The 26,376-nt window shown below is 42.7% G+C and overlaps 1 protein-coding gene across 1 annotated transcript in view; it reads right to left on the bottom strand.

The window, feature by feature from the left end:
• Window positions 1-561: 561 nt before the first annotated feature.
• Window positions 562-26,376, bottom strand: part of LOC108087585 (hornerin) — a 98,877-nt gene continuing 73,062 nt past the window's right edge. Inside the window, exons 4-7 of the mRNA XM_017185016.2 lie at window positions 24,658-24,715; window positions 16,496-17,339; window positions 14,059-15,825; window positions 562-664 (exon numbers count right to left, since the gene is read on the bottom strand). Of these exons, the coding sequence (XP_017040505.1) occupies window positions 14,110-15,825; window positions 16,496-17,215 (2,436 nt within the window). The 5' untranslated portion in view covers window positions 17,216-17,339; window positions 24,658-24,715 and the 3' untranslated portion in view covers window positions 562-664; window positions 14,059-14,109. The remainder of the gene's footprint in view (window positions 665-14,058; window positions 15,826-16,495; window positions 17,340-24,657; window positions 24,716-26,376) is intronic.

The following is a 26,376-nucleotide window of genomic DNA, read 5'->3' on the forward strand; positions in this document are numbered from 1 at the left end:
ACCACTTCTCTCTACCTTTTTTATATGTGCTACTAAATCTCTTCGCTTTGCAGCGACTTTCTCCTAATCCCCTTTCCCCATTTCATGCGTTCCCTTTTGTAGTTACTTTGTCGTAGGTACCTTGCGTTTCGCCTTAAAGTGATTCCGTATTTGATCGGTAACCGGTAACCGTAACCGCCGTATCCGTAATCCCCGCCCCGCTCGCTCCTTACAACATATCCGCTATGGAGCCATAGTGCTGTTCCTGGCAAATCGGACGACAGCACTCCTCCACGGCGTCGTACTTGTAGTGTCGCCTCCTGTTCAACTGACTCCTCTGGTAGTAGTAACTCCCCCTTCTGTAACGCTGATGCTCCATGGGATCCTCCTCCTTCTTTCGATAAATCTTCTCCTCCTCCTCTTCTTCCTCCTCCTCCTCCTCCTTACTGTCCATCTCACCCGGATCGCAGACATCCAATTCGAAGGGATTCATGCGATCCTGGGCGAGGGAGTAGCGTTTATGGGGCGGCTGCAGTGATGATGTGGACGATGACGTTGACGCTGATGACGTCAGCTGCTGATGCTGATGGTGGCGACGGCTGGTGTAGCTACTGTAGCTGCTGCCGCCGTTGGGTTGGTGGTAATAGTGGATGGCATGGCATGAGGCAGTCTTTGTATTGTATTCCTACAAAAAAAAAAAGAACAAAGAATGTTTATTTTTGGGTATTTTACATGGCAAATTAAACTGTGAAGAAATTTATAGACTTAAAGCTTACAATTCTGTTTTTACTAGCTAAAAAAGTATGTATTCTAAATAGAATGTAAGAAAATATAACAAAACGGTTACTTGTACTGATTTTGTAATTTGCATGGTGATGCATACCATTCAAACTTTTAAAGTAACATTGATATAAATTATTTTTATATCCAAAATATTATTTCAAATTTGCAAAACAGTTCCCCTATGAATACCCTACAACTTTAAAAACATTCTAACCTGCATGTTGAGTAAATAAATATGCTGTACTCCACCGAAAACGGCGAATCAAAACCATTCCGCTGTAAAATTAGTTTTCGCTTCTAAATGGTTTTATTTAAATAACATTCATATTTCGCTGCTGGACGTTAGTTTGATTTGTTTCTCTCCGTTTTTTTTCCAAATCGTATTAGATGATATGAAACAAATATTTTGTGCATTTTATAGTATTTATTGAACTGCACAACTGAAACCTTAACCGATTGAACTGCGATGCCGTGCAAGTTCAACAAGTTCGGGCTTTTTGGTCAAGTCAAGTGAGGAGATTCCAGCAATTGACTTTTGGCAGCTCTTCTTCTTTTCACTTCCGCCCCGCCCACTTTTAACCTGGTCCTCACGAAAATTCACTTCCCTTCGCTCGACTTTTCCTGAACCAACTGAATATTGTCTGCGCTGAAATTTGTTGCCACAATTTGTGCAACAAATTTTGTGCTGCTGCTGCTGCTTTTGCCTTTGCTTTTGGCTTTTGGCGCACTGCCTCGACATCTGTGGTCATGTGTGTGTGTGTATGGGTGTGTGTGTGTGTGTGTAGTGTATGGGTGTGTGTAAATAACGAACATAATGGCAGAAAGGTCGCATTCTCATAAAGTTGGCGCTGACTTTCAGGGGTATCCTGCCCCATTCCCCATTCCCCATTCCTGCCTTTCGCCCCGCATATTATCAATAAATTGCATCTGACTGTCAAGCAGACAACAAAACGGTAGCCCTATCTGCACCACCCACCACCCACCACCCACTGCCACACCGCCTCCCACTCTTCGGAGCACCCACCACCACCTACGGCCACCTGACTGACTAACCCGTTATTAAGCGAGGGCTCAAACACTGAGGGGAAATATTTCGAGAGTACCCCAAGAAACTCTGCGGATTACTGGATTACTTTTGCGGATATCATTTGATTCCACTTTAATTGGGGGTGTAATAGTTTTCATTTTAGATAAGATAGTGAATTCTGAATGAAAAGTTTAATGGTGGCTATGAAAAAAGCTAAGTTGGGGGTAATATGCTATCTTGTAATCTGCATTTAAATTTTCAGTTTGAATTTTGTAGATAATTTCTCAGTATTTTATAATAGATATTAGATGATACTCCTTAACAAACTTTTTATTTACGTATATGGTAACTAATAGATTCTATTTATTTGTAATTCCAAATTATAATTTACCCGACGAAAGCAATTAAATATTTAATTGACAGTTCTTTCAGCTCGAATTTCAACAGTAATATATTTATTGTTTTGCATATTTAATTTACGCAAATAAAACGTTTAGTTTCACCCTGCCTATCCATCCTTTTCGCTCAGTGTACACGTAATATGGGCTTGGACCCTGTCGCACCGCACCTTGTTCTAATTTATTTATTGTTGCATGCATGTGCTTTTATTGGACGTCCACCAAAATGGGAAGGGGGAGGGGAAAGGGGAGAGGGGGTGGTTGACCAACCCCCCCCCCCCCGTTTGAACCGCAATTTCGGAGAAGACCGACACACAGTACAGTGGACTTTAACAATTATGTTTTGCCGGGTTCGGTCAAAGTCAACAGTGGCCAAAATGTCCGACAATTTGATGCACTTGTCGCTAGCCGGTTGGCCATTTGGTGCCAAAGTTATTAAGCACTTTTCTGGGGGCAGCAGCAAAATGTGGGGATAATTGGGGCTGGGAGTTAAACCGGGCTGAGCTGACCCAAACTGGACTGAGTTTTAAAATCGGCTTAAGCAGGCAAATGTATTTCGAATATGCCACACACACACACACAGACACACACACACCACTCCTTTCCCTTTCACCGCTTTTTGTTTCAAGTTTATTGATGTCGACGTGAGTTTTCATGCCTCAGCAGAGGGTCATCAGGTGAAGGGGGATCGAAGGGGGGATTGAATGGGGAGTTGAAGGGAGGGAAAATGGGCTGCAGACTCGTCTGCAACGTGACAAAACCCATTATAGATGCGACCGCAAAGATAACACTCGCTTTTCGGTCCAGACTCGACTTCTGATGGATGCCCAAACACAAGTGTCGAGCCTTCGGGTTGGGGTTTTTTGGGTGGACTTACGAGTGGGGGGGGGAAAGGTTAACCAGTTGCTAGTGATGGGCTATCTGGTTGGACTAAAATCATACAAGATAGTTATACACTCCAATAGGAATATAGAAGAATTTTAAATTTTATTTAATATATTTTTTGTAGGAAATAGAATAGATGCTGGCTAAGATCAAAATGGCTTTTCACTCTAAGAAAATATTCTTTTTAAAATAGTTTAAGTACCTATAAATAATTCTAACAAATAAGGCAACATATAATTCACACACTATATATTTTTTTCAGATATTATATCCCCCAAACAAGAACCTGTATATATGATCCACACATCACTACCATTCACTGGTGAAAAGGGAGCAAGGCAACGCTCCAAAGTTTCCATAAATTTCATTTTGTAACCATCAAAAAGTTAAGTCAACGATAAATTGAATGGCTGCATGATTGACTGAATGAATGAATGAACGAGAGGCTGTGTTGGGTGGTGCAAGTGGGCGGTGGGTGGTGTGTGGCAGGTGGCTGCTGGTAGGTGACGGGTGGTGGGTGGTGGGTTTTTTCAGGCTGCGGCTGTCAGTTTCTTGTCGGTCATTGTGTGGCTCGTTGCGTTTCGGCCAGACATCAAAATCCATAAGCGGGTGAAAAAAAAATTGGGGAAAAAATATGAGAGTGCCGAAGAGATAAATGGGGTAAGGAATAAAAAATGCCTACAATCGTGGGCGAAAAAATGGCACAACACAGGTATAATCAATTTATACTTTTCTTTCTGAATATTTATAACAATTAATGAAAGGAATATTTTTCTCTCTTACACAATTTCCTTTAATTAATTAGTGGTTAAAACACTGTTGCACAAAATATGTTGCACTACATTTTTGCATCAATTAGGTAATTATTATAGGCAGTGCCACTAATTAATTCTATGACAACTACTTAATTACCTAAACCGCATTAACATTTAATGCAAAGTTTTAATTTCCAGGCTTAAACAGACATCTACATCAAATTATGCAATTGTTTTTGGCTACAACAACGTGGAAAAAGTTGATAATTAAATAAACAATGCAGCTGGCAAGGAAAAAAACCAGCGGAGAAAAAACCACAACTATTATATCGAGCACAACTGTGGACGGGATGTGTGCGTAAAAAAGCGTCAATATAAATATAAAGCAGGCGACAACAACAATGCCAAAAAGTCAAAAGCCGTCAAAAAGCATCATTGAACCAACGCGACAGGGCGAGTAAAATGCGGGGGGAGGGCGGCTTAAAGGGGGCGTGGCCGAGGTGAGCGCCAACACCTCGATAAAGCGTTTGTCTGCGTGGGCGTCGCCTCATCGGCCAAAAAGGCGTGGCACCGACATGTGACATGTGCCCTCTCCTGACAGCGTCATGGCAACCCTGCACCCCCTCTTAACCCCACCTCCCCCTTTTCGGGGAAGGAGGAAAGGGGGCGGAGGGGGAGGGTGAGGGTGAGGTGGTAAGGCACCTGTCCAACCGACAATAGTGCGGAAATATTAAATCTGCGCATCAGACGAAACGAGCGAAGGCAAAAGAGATGAAAACAATTTCGGGCAAGTGAAAATATTCTGCCAACAAAAGAGGGGCGTCGAATATGAAGTCGGGGGGGCGGGCAAAAAGGGGGCGGGTGTTTAAAGTCTTTATATAAATTGCAATAAACACAAATTGGGTCGTAAGCAGCATTCGGTTTTTCGGCAGCGACAGGAAGGCAAACTTAAAACTGATTATGTATTGATGGCTGGATTGGATGGTTGAATGGATAAATGGATGAATGGATGAACGGATGGCTGGATCACTGGATGGATGGATGGATGGAGATAATCAAAAGAGGGACTACATGGCACCATCTGCCGTCAATATATAATGGATAATTTTTAAAGTGGGGAAATATGAATTTGATTGGGACAATCATTGCATATTGTCAAGTGAGGTTGTAAAAGGGTTCCGTAAACGATACAGATGTGGTAAGTTTAAAGCTTTAAGGGGTTTGTAAAGGGATTCCCCTTTTTATTTATTTATTTATTCGCAGCCATAAAAGGGAATTTAATAACCCAACTCAAGCCACTCAACACCTAAACATTTCCGTACTAAGTAAATGCTTAACTTTTAAGCGAGTTGAACCACGCTTAGGATCCATTGAAAATGCCTTGAAATGAGGCCAAGTTATGGTGGGTCAGTTCGTCGCCCATCCATCAACCAGTCAACCATTCAGCCGGCAGAAAAGTAGAAAAGGAGCCAAAATCGCGGCGTGGCCAACAAAGTGCAGAAAGTGTTGCCTACTTTTTTGGGCTGCTTGGGGTGCATGCACTTAAAGTCGCTTCAAGGCGCCGCGGCCGTCGACGATGTTGTGTTGGGGAAATTTCTGACAGGTCATAAATTGGCGCAACGGGCGGTCCCTCCCACCAGTAGCTCCCCACCCCGCAACCCCCCCCTCAACACTCCTTGAATTCGAAAATGGTGGTTCGAGTGGAATGCCTTTGCCAAGCCCAAGTACACACACACACACACAGATACAAACTCATATGTATGTATGTATATATAGCATACACCCACCAAGAGAGATATATATTTTGATGACCGAATGTCGACGTTTCGTTGTTGTTTGCTCGCTGCTCGCCGGCAAACAAAACCAGTCCAAACGAAATGAAAACGCATTCCCAACAACGCGGCAACGACAAAAACAACGAAAACAACAACAACGGCGCTTGCACACAAATACAAATACAAATAAAGGTGCGAAGCGCCAGTGCAACGACAATGGCAATAACAATAGCAACAACAACAGCGAGTGGCATTCGGCCGCCACTGCCTTCATTTACATACATATACATACACATACATATATACAGTGCGGTGTGTGTATTTTTTACAGTTAATGAAGCGACCAAGGACCAGCGACCAAATATGAAAAAACAACCATCAGCGGTAAAGGCAAACAAGGAATGCCCACTGCACACGGCCAAAAAGTAGATCCCCAATACGAAAAGGAGTTTCAAAGTGTTGGCAAGGATTTTAAGGATTTATCTGAAGCCAATATAATAAGTACTAGTTACACAAATCTCTGTTATTCTTTCTCTCTATTTAACCATTTTTTTTTTCAATTTTCTGCAGTAGTTGTCAAAACTAATTTGCCTTTCCTAATTACTCATCCTCTTTTTTTTGGCGAGTGTAACCAATGCTTTGGCACCTTTTGGCCACCTGCCTCTTACCTCGTTTGCAGCGCTTGTTTATTAGCCAGCACAGTGCAACAGCAACAACAACAACAACAACGACAACACCAACAACAACAGCAAGAACATTGGCAAAATGGCTGCCGCCGCGCTTAATTGTGCGGCCAGCAACCGGAAACGGAAACTGATTGTGCGGTTTGGCGGGGACAAGCGCCCTTTACTCCCCCGTTTCACCCGCTTTCCCCCCTTTTCGCCCATTGCCACTGCCACCTCCTGTCACCTCCACTCTGATTTGCAACAAATCTCATTCACATTAAGCGAACGCGATTTGCCAAGCGTTTTTAGTCGCGCTGGCGGCTTTCCAATCAACGCATTTGACATCTCGCCATCCACTTTCACCCACAAACCACCTTTCTCTCTGTTTTCCACCACTCGCCACACATTGATTAAGCAAAGGAAAAGGGAATGGGGGAGGGGGAGGAGGGGGTTTTGGATCGGAGGTTTTGGGGGCCTACGTCAATCGGTTTGTTTGTTTGCCAAAAAATTGACTTTGAGATTCTATTTCTCTGTTTTTTTGCACTGCTTTGTTGCTCGCTTTTTTGTTTCCTTTTCTTTTCTTTTTTTCTTTTTAGCGTTCTGGTCCTGATTGATGGGCTGAGATAAAGCAAGGGTCGAGGGTTTGGGGGAGGTGGTTTTGGGTGGGGGGATCTGTCGTTTGCATTTAACAGTCGGTACGCTTCTTCTTGGCCAAAAGAAGAGGAGCAAAAACAAAAACGACAAAAGAACAACGAGTCGCGTTCAATTGAAGCTGCGCTTCTGCCTTCCGATTTTCCCATTTTCCACCCTTTGTCGTAATTGATGTGTCTGCGTTGCGTTTTGTTTTCCGTTTTCACTTACAAGTTTTCCACTTCGTTTTTGCAAGCAGATCTGCAAATCCCAGAGAGTTGTACATCTCTATTATAACTTTCATGGTGGCCGTGATAGGAGACCAAAAAAAACAACACGGAGTATCTGAAGACCATAAAGATTATCCCTTGGAGGTCCATAACGATTAACTACGTGTTGTTAGGAAAACGAAGCTCAGGAAGGCATTTAAATCGGGTTTAAAGTGCATGAATTGGCTTTCCAGAAGACAACACATTCCACAATAAAACCTAAGTCAAGATGAATAGAATATGAGCAGTCGGCAAGGTTTGCATTTTATAATAATTTATAATCTTTAAAATAAAATTAACAATTAAAAGCATAAAGAACTTTATTGGATATCAAACAGTATTTTCAGTTTATCACGTTAGATTTTACAATTTATCATAATTTATTCTGAAGTAATCTTGTTTAGCTATCAGCTTAAACAATTAACTATGTCACCAACGATTAATCTTCAATGCTTTTGAGTGACTTGATATTAATTGCATAATTCGGGAATACATTATATACTTTATCCCGATGCAATGTGAACAGCTCTCTAAATTCAATCAACTGTCAACTTGAGCAACTTAAAACACACATTGAATTAAGCAATAGTCCTGCTGTATGTAATCCCCATCAATTACGAGCCGTGCGAGTTATTTCACCTAGTTAGTAAGCCGAATAAACCTTTTGACAACTGGGCCTCATTTGGCAGTTGAATTGATTACGCAACAAATGTCTGCCCATCTCGACGCAGTTGAGTTCATCTCATCTGGCATTATCAATTGCTCTTCACGCACGTTTGCCCGTTGTTAATGTTAATGCAGTCATCAGCTTAGGGTCGCCGGAACAATGGCCAAAGATTCGGTCTATTCGATGGTACTCGCCATCTCCATCTCCATCTGCGTCTCAGTTTCCAAGTTCCCAATTCGGAATATCCCCCGAAAACAGACAGTATATAATCGTATATATATAATACAACCCCTCTCGATATTAAACCACGCAACAACACACCAGCTGTGGGCGCAGCGAACCTCAAGTCGATAATTTAATGGTCTCTGCCATTTAATCTGCATTGAATTTATTATCTTGAAAAAAATTAATCTTGATATGTGGCCGGCTTATGTCAGCGACTCCACTCTCCTTCTTCTCGAGCGGTACGGTACGGTGCGACTTATGCGACTCCGCTCAACTCCACTCCACTCGACTCGACTCTTCCACTGACGAAAATAGCTAAAAAGCCGCGACAAGCACGCTCCGCACCCCCGCTTTTCCCACCCACCGCCCCCTTCTTTCAGCCACCGACGCCCTGCTTTTACTTAGTCCTCCTCGAATATCTCATAAAAATTTGCAACTGTGCGGGTGGAGTGTCTCTAAATCTTTAAAGAATTATTTACTACAGTTTTCGTCTTAGACAGCGAGTGGTGGGTGATTTCGGTTAGACAACCCCCGAAAAACCAAGGAGCACCCAGACTTATTGTGCTGCGAGTGCACTGAGAGAAAAACTATTAAGTAAAATATATCATAAATTTATATATTGCCATTTTTAAGTGCCTTGCTTTATACATCAATCTAGAATAAATGTGAAATAAGTCAAAAGAATTGAACTATAAGTTTACAAGAGTACTTGTAGATAAGGTATTAATAATAATATGAATGACCGAATTGTTTTTCCAGTGCACTCGTACATGAGAGCGTATGAAAGGGAATGCAGGGCGGACAATGTCACCACCAGCTACCGTTGAGCCACCCCCGAAAATTCAGTGTGTGTTATTGCTCTACGCCTGCCATTGTCCTTTGGATCCGCCGTTACGTTACGCCATTGCTCCCATTCCTTCGTCCTTCGTCCTTCTGCCTGTCCGCTTGTCCGTCCGTTCGTTCGTCTGTCCGTATGTCCGTTTTTCGGCCCGCTCCCCTGGACAATCCGCTGGCTTGGCGCCTTGCCAGTGAAAGGAGCAGACGAAGGACCACCAGACCAAACGGGTCCTTGTCCTTGCAAATTTATTGTGTTACCCACGCGACTTTGGCGCCAGCGGGTTAAGGTTTTCTTTCGCTTTTCTTCCGCTCAGCTACACTCGCAGAAATGCTGCGCAATTGGATTTGCGAATCAGTTCAATGGGACGCGAAAATAATTGGTAATGTCACAAGGGCACTAAAAACCAAATGCGCAATTTACAAAAGGAAAATGACGCCATTTACATTGAGTTTAAAACGTTCTGCTAAACACATTGAATAAATGGCCGTTGTTTGCGGTTGGAAACTAAAATAAAACTAAATCGATTGCACCTGCTTTCTTCCCAATATTATAAAGTTTTTGCCATTTTCAACGTACCATCTGGAGGGCTACATCGTTGTAATTACTTTGCCATTGTTTTGCCAACCGAAATGGCATTTAAATTGACCAAATAGTCGGTATTGTTGAAATTGTTTTATAAATTTGCTTCGTTTTGTAGGTTGAAAATAATGAATATGACTGCAATTTGTTTGTAAACATTGTACCTTTTGTACTTAAATTATAACTATATCTTTCCGTGTAGCGATGGTTGTATAAGAACAAGGCCTGCCCCTAAATTTCCCTTTCCCTAAACTTGTGGCAAGTTTAACAATTTCGATGTGAGCGTCATCGTCTCGGGGCCTTCATCATTCAATTTTTAATCAGTCGGACGCAATCTCGCCGGCAAAAAGTCAACCAGGAACGCTTCATTCAACCGAACTTCTGACAAATTCCCAACTTGCCCCCAAGCGGAATTCTGACCCCTCTCTCCCCCCAAAAAAAAAGAAAACCCCCTCAATTTTCCCTGAAATTTTCCCCCCATTCCCGAATTTCCGCTGGCCGCCGTTCAAATAGAAATGTTGTTCATTTGAGTATTTTGTGTGCGGCTTGGCTTTTATTATGGCTAAGTGAATGTTTATGCCCGATTTCCCGGCACATGTGCCTTGTGCCGAATCCTTTGGCTCCGTTTTCCTTATCTCCATTGTCCGGCGATGGAATCCCCAAATCGTCGTCGTCCTCCTTGCCGAGATCCATTTTCATATTTGCCCAAAAGCCGAAAAGCAGACGTTTTCCTCATTTTCCCCCCGTTTTCAATGTGGCTCTGATTTCATTTCAAGTTGCTTTTCCCTCCTTTCCCTTTCCCTTTTTTTTTTTTTTTTTGCTTTATTAGCCGGCGCAAGTTTAAAATGTTTTATTATTGTTGGCAACATTTAAACGATTCTCGGTGCAAAGGGAAATGGAAAATGGCTTGGGGTGAGGGAAAGGGTTTTCCTTCCTTCCCCCCTACAAAAAAGGAGAAATATATAGAGGGAGGGGGGAATGAAAACTGGCTGACTGACTGACTGACTGTCAAATCGAGTGTGCACAAATCGTTTGCAGATAGACTCGCTCGAGGAACCATTTTGGGTCACATATGAGCCAAGTTCCCTAAATTGAGGAGGGTTCGGGGTTCGGGATTCGGGATTGGGGGTTTTCGGGTTTAGGGTCAAGGGTGAGATTCTAATACAGATGATGATGATGAGATGTCTGGGGCTTGTAGCCAAAAACTTGTGTCTGGAGTGCCCAGCAAAGGCTCGCATCTCAATGGCCACAAAAAAATGAATGCCATCGACAAAGTCGTCTTAAATAAATGAATAGGATAAAGAAAAGTGGAAGGAGTCTGACTTCTTCCCCTCACAATTACTCATCTATATTAAAAAAGAACACATACACACATATATACTCGTATTCAAAGGGAAAACCTTTAATAATAAATATACCAATATAAATATTGGTATCACATATTATATTTATTTAAAATTGGTTCATTACTTCTTTCTTTTCAATTTCGTACATTTATTGTACAACTTTAATACATTCTAACAAACTTAAATGTTAAATGTTTGTTAAAGAGCCAATTCAAGGTGAATGCCTAGACCCTCGGTGAATGGGCCCGAAAAACTGAATGGATGAATGCTCGCATTCTTGGACGAACTCATAAATGACTCCCGGAAACGCTCCGCTGAAATGTTGTATGCGAGTTGCGATTGAACAAGAAGTGCTATGTGTACAGCATAGAGTATATACAAATGTATAGCATATATAGCTGGGATCTCCTGATTTAAGCACTCGCATTCGCAATCGCAATCGCATTCGCACTCGGTCATTTATTCATGGAGCGGCAATGGACCATTCACACACACTCGCTCGCTCGCATATCATGCATCCCATCCATTCATTCAAACCAAACGGCGAACGGCATTGAATGCAGTCGAGTTTCCCTTTTCAGTGATTTTCCCCCCTTCCCCATCCCCCTTCGAAGCGAGTGCTTTCCCAGTTTTCCCTCCACTTCCTCCAGTGTTTGGCTTTCGCCCGTTGCGTTTATTTCACATGCTACTTAACACCCGAGGCAAATTAGTTGCGCCTCGGCGCAGTTTCGAATATAAATCAACACGCGGACAACAGCCACAGCGGAACAACAACATTGAACAGCCAAGGAATTGGGCGAGTGGCTCAAGGAATCGATGCCGTTGATACCCTGGAAATATGATTTAGTTCTTATGGAAGCTGTTTCATAAATAAACAACACCAAATTGCATTTAAGCATCTTATTTACAATTACAAAAAAAGAATATTTAGGTAATCAACTTTTATTTTTACTTAGCTATCAAATTCAATTGTATATCTTATTAAAGTAAAACCTTTTTTATTTCTTTATAAATAATATTATAAATATTTATTAGTTAATGATTTAATCTATGGTTTTTGCTAAACTTCTCATTTATTTTCGAAACTTGTATACCCCTGAAAAGTGACCTGTAAAAATTGTTTTGCCTTCGGAGCCATTTCCGAGTTTTTCGCAACACATTTTTTATGGTCGCCGCCGAAATGCGAGAAGCGCTGCAAGAGCGGAAGGATCGCGAAGAGCGTGCACCCTGCGGCTGCCACACATGTGCGACCCTGCCCCCGAGGGCTGAAGTGTGTTGCCCTCCCACTTTCCCTGCCACGCCATAGCACCCCACCCCACACCACCCCACACCTTGCCACCCCCTCGACGCCGTTGCATCCCCCAGCGAACCCTGTCGAATTGCATAGAGCATAAAGCATGCTGCACTTGGAAAAAATCTCTGGGTATCTACAAACAAATTTTTCGTATTTCAAAGGAATACTAATTTAAGAGAAGAGAAAATAAAAAGATATACTTAATATGTGTATTGATAACCTAACTTGAAAAATAAATTGCAATTATTCATACTTCAAATAATTAAACATTACTTTTAAATATCAGCAAAACATAATTGATATAATTTTAAATGCAACTAATTTAGTGTAAATGGAGAATGAATATTTAAGTAGTTTATATAATTTATGTTATAACCTTTAAAATCTTCTAAATATTAGAATAAAAAAAATATAATAGTCTGAGAACCAAAAACTGAAGTAGTGTTTAATAAATTTGATTGTTTTATAGGCAGTTTTCTGCTGCAGTTATTAACTTTTATTTCAAGTGAAACTCTGGTTGATACGCACAATTGTGCAAATTGACAGATTTATAACAAAATGCAATGAATAACGGTATTATTCACACACCAAGTACAAGGGGAAGGGGCGGATTTAAGGGGGTGTTATAGAGATGGTTGCATCTCTTGGTTTGCGGACATTTCAACAGGCGCCCTAATGTTCCACTCTCCTTCCCCTCGCCCTTTCCTCCCCCTCGCCCCTTCCCTTCCATTACTTCCTCTCCGATTCGAATCGAAAAACCCAGTTCTCATCTTCGGGTAATCCCCGTGACCAGTATAAAAATGGGGGCATATGTGGCCCCGGAGTATCCGAAATTTATCTCAAGCGCTTCCCACACCCAGCAAAAAAAAAATAAATTTCTTGATGAGCGATGCGGATTAGCCCAGTTTCAGTTATAAATGAATGAATTCTTATTTCTCGCCCGGAGAGGAAGATACAAAAAAAAGTGTACCCATACGGGGGAGGAAATCTATGAAGTTCAATCAGTTTTAATTGATTCATTTCGGCGGGGAAGGGATGAAAACATTTGCCCGCTTCTCTCGGATGGATAATGATGATGTCGGGCCGCTCAGTTAATAAATTTATTATCTTGGGAATGTGGATAGTCCTCCTCCCCCTCCATCCCCTTTCCCCTTCACCCCGCTCACCATATATCCGTCTATATCTCTCGCGGATCTGCTTCCTCGCCAGCGGAAGTATCTCGTTGATTGTGAAATGGAGCCATAAGCTATGGCCATGGCCGTGGCTGGAAAACGGGGCCGCAAATTTATTATGATTAAAGTTGAAAAGTTGAAATTGATGCCCAAAAGCAGTCGAGAGTTGGGATATACGACGAGTTTGGGATATGGAACGCGCGATGCGAGATGGAAGTGCTTGGGACTCGAGATTCGGGATTGGGAATGGGATTGAAACTGCGACTGAGATTGGAATGGAGTGGTGGGGGTGGGAATATCGAGATAATCATGCCAGATGATCTTAAATGACAAAATGCCCATAAAAAGCAATCAACTATTGAAAGGGGTTAACACAATCGCAGCGAGCGAAGTGCTGATGTGATGTGATTTACCATTCAAAGTGACGCCCGACGCTTCGGTGTGGAATTTCTGAAGGGATTCTGCTCCTTTTTAAAGTCGGTGAGCATTTAGTTTGTTAAAAAATGCATGCAAACTTGATTACTGACATACTTTGTGAGCTCAAGAAAACAATTAGCATATATTACGGAAATATGAACTGCTTATTGAATCAATAGTTATTAATGGATTGTAATTCATAACTAATTGACATTAAATAATTCCACAAAATGTTAGTTCTAATTTAATACCCACACGCATTAGATCATCTGAATAACCTGCTTACTATATTTTAATGTTTGCATATTTAAATAAATATATATATTTAAATATTAAATTTAATGCAGCACTCACCATAACAATAGTCCATTTCTTGCAAATGTGACGCAGCGCCTTTTTGTAGCATCACGGTTTCATGGTCCAGAAGTTCTTCTTGGGTTTCGCTCCGGTGGAGAGTGCCACATTGCTGCTGCTGCTCATGCTGCCCACGGCCACGCCCATTCCGGGACCAACGCCACCGCCTCCGCCGCCGCCGCCTCCAATGGAAACCATTGATCTTCCGGAGGCTCGCTGCTGATCCGCCGAGCAGCGACGCGGATAATTGAAGGGCGAGAGCGAGCCACCTGCACCACCGCCAACGGACGACTCCTGCATGGTGGCCATTACCCCACCGCCGCCAGCACCCACTCCTCCACCGCCGCCCACTGCCAAGGTCATGCCAATGCCCTGATCCTCGCCACAACTGGCCATGCTGCTCTTGGATGTGGAAGTTCCCGATGCGGTGGACGAGCGGCAGCTACGCAAATTGTGGGGAAGCGTATTATTATTCAAACTGTGGCTGTGGTGGTGCAGCATCTGCATTTGCTGCTGCTGCTGCTGCTGCTGGCCATGGTGGTGATGGTGGTGCAGCGGACCGGTGGGCGTGGCCGACTTGTAGTAGCGCAGGCTCTCGTTGTAGCTGGCGCCACTGCTGCTGCCGCTGCCACTGAAGCCGGAATCGAGGTCGCCCTCATCGAACTCCGGATTGATGCAGCTGCTGTGGCCGTGATGGTCCTTCAGCTCCATGCTGTTCAGGGTGCTCGACAGGTTCTCCAGGCTGGCGTGCGAGGCGGAGCTCGAGTTCGAGTTGCCACCGGCGCCGGCGGCACCGCCCAGAAGGCCACCGCGCCGCGGCTTGTGGGTGTTCGTCTTCGAGGACGTGCCACTGACCGTGGCAGCCACCACATTGGATGCCATGATGGAGCCACCACCGCCGCCCACTGCACCAGCGGCCACCGAGGAGCCGGGCTCGTCGGCGCCGCCCAAAACGTGACTGGGACTGACGTCCGGCGGAGTGGGCGGCATGATGAGCGCCTCCAGCGAGAGGTTCAGCTCGTCGAGCACCCGGAAGTGGTTGTGCTGGACGCGCCGCTGCTCCTCCTTCACGTTGCCCGCACTGGAGCCACTCGCGATCCGGTTGTCGGAGAGCACCTTGCGGATCTTCTGCTCGCTGACCTCCTCGTACAGGTTCTCGGTGGTGCCGTACCGCGTGGTGTACGTGTGCCTGTCCCGCTCCTCGGCGCTCGGCGAACTCGAGGTGGACTGGCCGCCGTGGTTGCTGCTGCTCTTCGAGCGGAAGCTCTTCGCCAGCAGAGCGCGTATGGAGTTTCTCGGCGGACTCTTCGAGTGTCCCTGCTGCGGAGCGTGGTGCTGCTGATGCTGCTGCTGCTGCTGCAGGTGGTGGTGCACCGCCTGGGCGGATGCGGAGCCCGAGGCGGGCACATTCGTGTGGCACTTGGCTGCTCCCGGTTCGTAGTAGGCGTACGAGTAAACGTGGTTGAATGGCGCCGATGGAGCAGCTGCTCCCGAGCCACTGGCTCCCGATCCCGAGGCGGAGCCACCCACTGCACCACCGCCACCACCGCCGCCGGCAGCACCGCCACCTCCCCCGTTGAATGCCACATGCAGCGAGGGGTTCGAGGCGCCGCCTCCATGCGAGGGCGTGGCACTGCTGCCGCTGGGCGTCATCACTCCGGCGGCGAATCCGTAGTCCAGCGAGGAGGTGGACGACGAGGACTGTGTGTTGGTCGTCGGCTCGAAGCGCTCCATGGTGGCCGCGATGTTCTTGCGAGACCACTTCACCTGATCGGAAAGGATATGGGAAAATGTTTTAGATGGGTGCCAAAAAGGACAGTAACTTTCGCAGCCAAAGTTTATATATTTGTATTTACTTGACAATATAAAAACATAATCCTACATCGTATTAACAAATGAGATCGAAACGATTGAAAAACTTTAATTACTAGATCATATAATAACTATTTTAAAACTTCTCAATTACGGACTACATTTTTTGTAATGCTGATCTGCAACATATTTGCTTAATTTTCTTAGAAATCGAACGGAGTAAGACTTTGTTTTAATGTTTCAATTGTGATGCGTACACTTATATCTAATGATATGGTTACTTAAAAATTGTAAATATCCTAGAAGTTAAATCTCATTTAAGTTTGTAGATAATAAAGTAAGAGCAAAAACCGTAAGCCTAAAAATTTAATGGAAAAGGGTTTGGCTATTGAAAATTAATGGCAAAGGAACAGAGTAATCGGATTAGTACCACTTTAGATACAATTTGAATTTGTACATTGTTCAAAGATCACTAATAGATTTCGCCGGTTATAAAGGTTTGCTTTCAAAGGTAGAAAAATTTGACAAAAAAAAAATTATATATTTACTTAAATACGGTTGAAATGGTAGATCTTGCTTTTAAATATATAAAATACCCCCTGGAGCGGCTTTTTGCGCGACTCACCTGGTGCTCGACGTCCATTTTGTGGTTGCTGCGCCGGCTGTGGCCACGCCTCCGGCGCTCCGTGAACGCCTCTCCGTGGCTGCTGCCGCCGCCCATGAGCAGCTGCTCCCCCAAGCCGATGGCCAGGCCAAGGCCGTTCTGCGAGGAGGCGGACGAGGAGGAGGGCGGGGCGGGCATGCAGAACTCGATGCTGTCCATGTCGTCGGGGAAGATCAGATGCTGCCCCACGCTGCTGCTGCTGTTGCCGCTGCTGTTGTTGCTGTTGCTCATGTTGTTGCTCATGTTGCTGTTGTTGTTGTGCGGATGCGAATGCGAGTGGGGATGGGGATGCCCCAAGGTGGCATGATTGTGGCCCATTCCCATGGCCACGCCCATTCCGTGGTTGTGACCACCCATCCCACCGTGTCCGCTGTGGTTCAAGGTCATCTGGCTGGGATGCTGGTGCGAGGCAACCACCCGTTGGCCATGACGCATCGACATTGAGCCACCGCCACCACCACCGCCACTGGCCATTCCTCCTGCAGCACCACCCAAGCCACTGCCAGCTGCACCACCCATTACACCCGGCGGTGCACTGTGCACCGCCACCGAGGTCGTCTGATGCGGATGCTGGTGCGGATGCGGATGCGGATAATCGCTGGCAAACTGCGGCGATGCACAGCGATTCTGGAATTTGGCAGCCGTTGCTGCACTGCCTCCACTTCCACTCGCCGGATACATTGTGTATATATCGCACTGATCTGGATTGCTGGATCGGGGTTTAACGCTCTCTCCGGAGGATTCTCCTTGCTCGGCTGAAAAGTTCCCGGGGATTCTCTCAACGGCAAACGGAGTCGGGCATCATCTGCAGAACAAAAAGAAAGAAAACAGAGAGCGAGGGAGAGCCATTAATCAGTGTGGCAAGTGGAGTATGGTCAAGGGTGAATCATCATGGGAGGAAAGAAGGAGGATGGAGGAGGAGGAGAAGGAGGATGGTGGCAAGGAATGCTGCAAAACAGCCGGTGGGGAGATGCAGAGATGCATGACTGACATGCCATGCCAAAATCCCACAAATAAAAGCTGGAATTATGAGCAGCACACAGCTCCAAGACCCAAAAACCCGCACCCGCAGTCGATTCCAATTTATTTATGCGCAAACATTGTTGCCACACTAAGTGGCAGGCGAAATGCACTCGAAAAAAAAAAACAACTCAGGTAGCAAAGGCTAAAATAAACAAAAAGAGTAACGGAATTTCTAGATGATCTTATAATAATTGAAAATAAGAATTTATCATCAGGTACTTTTGTTGTAAGGTAGATCCAACTAATTAAATATTTTGTTTATGTTTATATGTAAATGTTTAATTTAATAATTGATTAGTTTAAATATCACTATCTTCTTTCGAACAAAAAAAAAAACTCTCTTAATTTTTTTCTCATTAAAAGTTAAATTTTTTTCTAGTTTCCCATTAAAATGATAATTATTGGATATATATTTTTTTATAGTGCTAGAGTGGCACGCATGTAAAACATTTGGCGTTGGCATGCCAGGTCCCAGTTTCGTTTCAGTTTCGTTTCCAGTTCCAGTTCCAGATCCCGATGTGTACAATACCCCACCCCCACCTCCACCCCCTCCGCTCCCCCTTGGCAGCTCCTTCCCCTAAATTGCGGCCCTTTCTCCACGAAATGCCATAAAACAGCATTAAAGCTATTAACAGTCAAAGGAGAAATGAGCCAGCCGGGCAAAAGAAGAAGGCCAAGAAGTAGCTGGAAGAAAAAATAGCTAGTGACGAGAGCCACCACCCTTTGCCACCCCTCCCCCCCTCCCTCTCCCCCTCCCCCTTTTGCTTCCCCCTTTCTGCCCCTTCTGATCCACATTTGTTGCGTGGGGGGAAAAACATAAATCAATCAGAGGGCAGGCCGCCCTTTTATGAGTGCCACAGCGTGTGTCCAAGATAATCCTAGAAACAGACTGACAAAACCGGAACGTACTATATGTATATATACATGTATGTGTGCATAAGCACATGCACATGTAAGTCCAGCTCAAGGCCAAGTTTTTTTTTTTTTTTTGGTGGTGGAGAAAGAGGGGGAAAGGGGGTTGTGGCTATTAACGCACAGAAAATAATAAAACCGTATCAAATATCGCCTCAAGATGCGATGGTTATTACTGTGTGTTTTTCTGTGAATTGAGACGGCAAAGTCCGTATTTACTTCGCCACCAAATATTAATAACTCCGAGGACATAAAACCAAGAAAACAAGTCATATAAATCAAACCAATACTGAATACTGAAATGTATGCAAATATACATTTTTGGATTATTAAATGTCTTCTTTTTCTTATTTTTAAATGCTGCACAAAGTATAGAGATCATAATAAATTTAGAGAATTTTGTTTGAACTGTAGCAATGTTATTTGGAAAAATAAAAATCTGATAGGATAAAATTGATTATTTTCTTTTTTAATATTTTATTTCTTATTTATATTTTTTCTATGCACATTTCAATAAAGCATTGAATATTAATTGTTTCTATATTTTATGAAACGAAAAGTAACAGCTGTGCACAACTAATTATTCCCGGTATCTTGTCGATGGGTAAATGTTCTGGCTATTAGCGTTCACACCAGGCTCCTTTGTTGAAAGCCTCCTCCGCCCCTTTTAACGCCCCCTAAATTGGGGGAGCTCCCAAAATCCAAATGAATTTCCCTTCCTCTCGGCTGGATTTTTATTCGAATTTCTTTGTTTTTTTGGCCCTCGCTCTGATTGATATATCAAATTGATAGCCATCCGCTGCTATATAGCCAAATGCCCTTGTTGCTGTTGCAGGAATACCCAATTTCCATCGCCCCATAGATATTTCTATTTCCCCTCCAAAAAAAAACCCCCCAAGCCCCACGGAAAACTCTAACGTTATCTCGCTTTTATGCCCATCTCTTTTCCACTTAACAAAGCTGGGAAATGTTTGTGCCTGCGTATTTGCCTTTTCGTTTTCACCTTTTTTGTTAACTTTGCAATATTTGGCTTAGAGTTGAGTTCGTGTTGCATTTTCCACGTGTCACGAGGTAACTTTAAAAATTGTAATAAATTTCCCAAAAACATAAATATGTTGGTAGTTAAAAGCTTAAGAATCAAAGCAAAATCATTAATAGTTTCACTTTATTTTCACCTTAAACAAGATTTAAATCCCTTCACGCAGTCACCGCTTTTATACAAAGTTTTCTTTGGCTTTTTCGCTGTTTTTCGGCGTTGACTGTTTCCCTTTTTTGGACTTGGTTTTGTTTTGGCCGATTGCATTTCACATGCAAATTCTAACGAGTTGTTTGTGGTCTTGTCGAGGCGTTGCCAACAAAAGTAACAACAATTGCCACGCAAAAAACCCATGATAACACGGCAACAACAATGACAACAATATGCCGTTTATTTGCAGCAACAACATTTTTGCAACATTTTGATTTTCCCTGATTGAGTTGGTTCAAGTCCAAAAATAAAAGTCATAACCAAAACAAAAAATAAAAAAAAAAAAACCCAACATAAATCTAAATGGAAACAACGGCCAGTTTCGCATATTGATATGCATTTTTCAATTAAGATTTGGGATGGATTCATAAAACATATCTGCACTTGCAGTGATCCCGGGAAATTGCTGCACAAAAGTTTCAGCAATTAAACGCTGGTGGGGAAAACTAAACGGATTTCCTCTGTTATTTTTCAATTTGAACTGGTGTAACTTAAATTTGTACATTTTATTGTGGCAAAAGTTAAAGTCGCTTCTTGCTTCGAGAACGGCGATATCTTTATGGGTCGATCTGGGCAATGAAAACAATTCTTCCTTGCACTTCGGCGAAGGCAACCACTTGCCTAATGCAATTTTCGAATGCAAAAGCCATAAAAATATCTATTTTAATCGAACACTTTGTAGAGCGCTTTTTGCAGCAGCACCAGCTATTTTCTCTATTTTTTTTTTTTTTCAGTTTTCCCTGGGTTTTCTTTTTTTTCTTTCTATTTTCTGCCAGGTGAGAGGGGGCGGCAAAAGCAATTTAAAGTCTGCTGAATCTTGGGTTCATCCTCTTCCTGTTCGTTGTGGAAAAAGGCAGCAGCTGCAGACCAGGCACAGAATGTATCTTATGGATATCTCCACCTGCCCCCCCTTTTCCCTCTTCCCTCCCCCTTTTTGCCCGGCATTTGAATGCCTCAGCTGCCTGCTGGCAATTCGATTTCATGCTGCAATTTAATTTGCTTCACTCTGGCCACGGCACTCTAGAAACGGCAGCGCACCGGCATCGATTTGAAAAGCAAAAGTAACTCAAGGCGAGCTCCACAATTCGCCCCCACAAACTACAATCCCCTTCCCGGCCACCTCACCTGCCACGCCCCCCACCTCCCGTTTTTGGTGGGAAAGGGGGAGGAAGATTGGGTGGAAAAAAAAGGGCAACAGGTTCGGGCGGTACTCATTAGGCGATGATCGAGTTCTGCGAAAGAACTCATGATTCGTCGTTGTGGCAGTCAGTTGGTTGGTTTGTCATTAACACATTTTGCGCATGTTGTGCATCATTAGAGCCTCAGACGATGCCAATGTGATGTGGAAGTGGATATGGATGTGGATGGAGGAGGCACCCAGGCGGATGAGGCATGGGGCATGCGGCTTGGTTATGCCAATGCGATGGAGAGGCCGATGAAAGGACTATTACACAGCCAGAAAAGGCACTTGCCCCCGGGCTACAATTGCAAATGCACAGACAAAAAATTGGGGGAATTAGAAACTCATTTTTAAGAGAAACAATTAGTTAAATAAATACAAGACTATATTGTGCCACTAAAAATGCTTACATTTTAAATTAGTTATAATATTGGTTTAAAATACAAGTTTTGTATGAAAAAAAAACATTTCTCCTCCGAATAAAGGTTATTTATTTATATAAACCTTTTTTTTGTTTCTTATATTTTTATGACTAAAATTAAATATATTTAGTTTGCTAAGAAATTCGAATTCATTACTCAAAAGAGAATATTATTATCATGAGTTATTTTTTCAAAGGATTATTTCCCTTAGTTTGGAAATTAATTATATTTACCCACGAGAAGTCCTGCACCCTTCTTCTAAACTTAATCTTAGTCTCTTAGCACTAGCTGCACATTTCTCGAAGTGCAGTCACCTCACATGTTTCGTTATTTCAACAATGCTCCTGACACGTGGCGTCTGCAGTTGGGACACACACACACTCACACACACTTACACACACAACACACCCATTCCGGTTGCCCCCGCACCTCGCCAACTGAAATTATTCATTGATGTCAATGCCAAAGAGGAGATTTTCCTTGCCACTTTCCCCCCGCTTTCCCGCTTTCCCGCACTTTCCCCCTTCCCTTTTTGAGCTCGGCTGCTGTTGCTCCTGCTTTTCAGTTCCTGCCTTTGCTGCTTGGCATGCATATGAAAATTGGCCAATTTGGCGCAGCGTTTGGCTTCACTTTGTAGTTGTTGTAGTTGCTGTAGCGTGTGTGTGTGCGTGTGTGCACACCCCTCCCTTTTACTACCACCCCCCAAAGGTCCCCCCTGTGCGCCAGTACACAAAAGAAAATTAGCATTCTTTAAATATATTTCTTAAACAGTAAAACTGTAAATATTCTTGATATTTCAAAAACATTAAATTTTGTATATTCGATTTAGAATTTATCCTATTTTAAACCATTCAATTATTGATAATTGTCAATAAATGCTTTTCTCCTCTTTTGTACTTTTTGTAATGCCTTGATTAATTTTTAATATCATTTAAAGAGTTCTTAAGTAATAATAATATGAATTCATATTTTTTGGGCCGTGCACAATTTGCAGGCGCTCGCTCATTCGCCTTTTGTTTCCTTTTTGGTGGCGTCCTCCACGTAATGACTTTAATTAACATACATACACGAAACTTTCGAGGGCGTCGGCACAAGGGGGCGTGGTCTACACCGGGGGGAGAAGGGTGGAAGTGGGTGGCCAAGTGGCGACAGGGGTAAGGGGGTATCGCTCAAGTGGAAGCTTTTTCGGCCAGAGCCGAGAGCAGCAACCAAAACCACCCGAAATGTGGGCCACAACTTGGTGGCCAATTGCAGCTGCAACAACAAATTCACGAACACCAGCAGCAGCAGCAGCGCCAATAAAAACAACAACAACAACAACAACAATATCTCGACCAGCTTCGCCAGAAAGAACAACAAACAAACGCTTAATGAAAGGGAACAATATTTGACCAAATGGGTGTGAAAATTGGAAGGGCGAAATATCGCAAGGCAAAAATATTGCAAACAAATTAAAACTAACAAAAGGAAAAAACGCAACGTTGTGCAAACCAATCCAATCCAAAAAGATCGTTCGTACTTTCAAAAATAAAAAGTTAACTTAATCTTAAATACTTTTAACAAACAGTATTTTAGCAAGTTTATTATTTGAATTATATTTTTGAAGTACTGAGATAGAAATTAGAAATTAAAATATAATAGATATTAAAAATTGTATTCCGAAAAGTAAAAAACAATAGCTGCTAAGATTAAATTTAAAAAATAGTTCTGGTTAAATTATCCCTTAAGTTACCACTTTGGTTCAAAAGTGCAGTGGAGTTCAAGCGTAAAGCGGTTACAAGGGGTCACTGGGGGTCATGGGGGGTCAGAGGTCCCCCTTCAGTTCAACATCCGATTATCGCTCCGATATTTCTTCAGCCCATCCGCCTTCCCCTCCGGATCCACCTGTAATTCATACAACTCATCGAATATTTGATTTCCGGGCTCCTTCATCAAGTCGACTGACTCCCCAGTGCCCACTTGCCCCATGAACTCCGACCCACGACTCCATTTCCCGCCCCACCCCCGCCGTCCACTCCATCTCCACCCTCTCAGGCAAATCTAACCAAATGCCAACACAAATTTTGTTTGCCTTTTGTATTAGGTTGACAAAAATCAACAGCCAGGCGGGGAAAAACAGGAGCCGAAAGATGAGCAGGAAAATGCTGGGGGAAAATTCGTGGGTTGGGGGGTTTTGGCAGATTGTTGAAGAGATTTATGTTGGCACTACGCCCACAGAAGAACGAGATGGAGATGGAGATGGAGATACAGGGCGGCCAAGAAGAAGGAATGGGGCGAGCTGTTTGTCTTTCGCAAATGTTGGGCAATATTTTGCGGTAAAAGGTGAATTTATTAGCACTGGAGGAGAGCGGGTTCATTTACAGTTTGCCAGGGAAAACCCCACCCATTCTGGCCTCCTTTGCACAACAAATTTTAATCCGACGAGAACTTGCACCACAACATCAATATGTCTTAGTAAATTTCAAGAAATACCTCTAAGATATAAAATCTCTTTTAAATAAAGTGAAAAGAAATCATATCAATCCCTGGATATTTCTGCACAACAAATTTTAATCCGACGAGAACTTGCACCACAACATCAATATGTCTTACTAAATTTAAAGATAAACCCCTAAAGTATAATATCTCTTTTTAATAAAGTGAAAAGAAATCATATCAATCCCTGGATATTTCCCGCATTTTCTCCGCTTAAATGTGCTTCTTATCGCCCAAATGCTGTGGCAATTTAAAACACATTTTCCTGGCCTTAAGATCTTGACAAATCATAAACAAAACGCTCGACGGACGGCGGCCAGCTGCAGATACGTTTTGTATCTTTTCGGAAAAGTAAGAAGAGTTGGGGGTAAAAAAAAAAAAAGAAAACCTCTTACCCCCAATCACAATAAAAAGCCACACACACACTGGCAAACGATGAGATGCATATCAGAAATATTGAGCTGAAGATGCTGATGAAGAGACAGTTAAACACACGCACACTGAAAGAAATGTTTTTTTTTTTTGGGAGGAGGTCGGGGGGGATTATTTTGGGGGACCACAAGATACGCATCTTTCGGATTGTTGCTCTTCAAATTTCCCTCTGTTTTGTACGCTAAGCCGATTTCTGGGTTGACTTTTTTGTGTGAGTCTGTTGCGACATAAAACACAATAAAAGTAAAATAAAAGAAATCTGGGTGATGACATGGACATGGGGTTCGGGGTTTTGTGGGGGAAAAAGAAACTTTCATGTCAACGCTATCATTTTCGAAATTCCAATAAGTTTAGTATCAGCGAAATGAAAAAGGTTCTGCTCGATAAAAAAGATTTCCCCCATTCCTCCAAAAAAAAACCCACTTCCACTTACCGAAATTTTTTAAAGAAATTTTCCAGTTACGCTTTTTGCTCCGGAACCTTCTGGGAACCTGTAAATAAACACAAAAACGAGAAACGAGAAAATATTAGTCCTGAGTTGAAATTTAATTAGCATGCGTATATTTTTCAAGCAGACTGTAGATTGTAGACTGTGGACCGAGGACGGAAAATTCCCGAAAAAGAAACTCCATCAATGATGGAAATGCTGCAGAGCGACCAGCAGCATTGTACATCAAATGTGACTTACAATGTCAGACCAAATGAAAATTTCCCCCTGGTTTTTCTTTTAGCTTTGCCATTTTCATCATTTCAAAGTCAAATGTTGGATAAATAAAACAGTTTTCTGTAGTTTTTCCTCTTCCTTTTTTCGATTTTTGTGTGTGCTTGTGTGTGTGTGTGTTTGTGTGTGTGAATGTGTGTGTTTTTGTAGCTTCTCTCAGAATTCATAATTGAATGTTTCTCTCAACTTTGTGGGGATGATATGGGATTTGCAATTGAATTAAATTCTGATGCCGTTTGTCTATGGAACTTAGACCGGATTCTCTCGATTGGCCTCGGAATTCTGGGATTCTCGTTTTCTGATTGAGATTTCCAGCAGTAAGCAAGGATAATTGTGGCCAGTTGGAGTCAAGATGAGTTTACTATTTTTGGGGATGTATTTCAACAGTTTGGCTAAAGTTTTTGCTTTGCAAAGTTTTCTTTCCTACTATCAGTGAATTTTTAAATTACATTATATCTTTTTGTCATAACAAATAGAATAGTTATTTATTTAATTCACTTTTACATTCAATTAATATCATTTAATATATTTTAGAGAACGGAACATATTCGTCTTTGCCTTTTTTCTATTCCTGATATAAAAGATTTTCTGCTGGGAAACCCCAAACAACTACATCAACGAAATTGCTTCCACTGCAACCCGCAAAATGCTCAATAATAAAAAAATGTCCTTAAGCCGACTTAACAAAACAAAAAAAAAAAAAAAAGAAAGAGGGAAAAATAGAAACCCAAATGGGGAGCAGTTGGTCACAAAAGTCCGACTTTTTCCAGTCCTTCGCCAAGCCACACAAATGTCATTGCAAAAATGTTTTAATTGAGCCAAGAATGAAACCCGAGCAAAGAAAAAAAAAGGAAAAAAAAGAAGTTAAAGCATTTTGCACAATACAAATAAAATAGAATTTCAAACCACAAGCAAACGTGCGTTATTCATTTTTGAATTTATAACACAATTGGGAGGAATGCGAATGAATGTCGCCGGGAAAATGGGGTGAAGGAGTGAAAATGCGCAGCAAGAATAACTGCTTGCCTTTTGCCATTTTATTTTCCCTTTTTTTTCGGTTTCAGTTGCCACCGTTTCGTTTCGTTTCAGTTACTTTTTTTTTGTACGTTTTTTTTTTTTCTTTTTTTATTCCGCCCATGAACATAAAAATAGGAATAAATAAGGATGTGTTGAGGTTAGGGAAAGGTGGAAGTTGGAAGTTAGAGGAAATCGTGTCGCGGCAAATGTGACAGGCGGCTACCGTTGCCACATCACCCCCACTTTTCCGACCCTCTTAAGCTCAGAATTTTCCACAAACACACATACAAGCATAAACACACACAACCACACACACACACACACGTACAAAGTCGGCTTGCAAATGACTTGAGTTCGCGGTAAATTGACAAAAATGTAAAAAGAAAGCAGGCGAAAGGAATAAGCTCCTAGGAA

Source organism: Drosophila ficusphila, unplaced genomic scaffold, assembly GCF_018152265.1.
Source record: "Drosophila ficusphila isolate 14025-0441.05 unplaced genomic scaffold, ASM1815226v1 contig_198, whole genome shotgun sequence".
Classification (NCBI taxonomy): Eukaryota; Metazoa; Arthropoda; class Insecta; order Diptera; family Drosophilidae; genus Drosophila; species Drosophila ficusphila.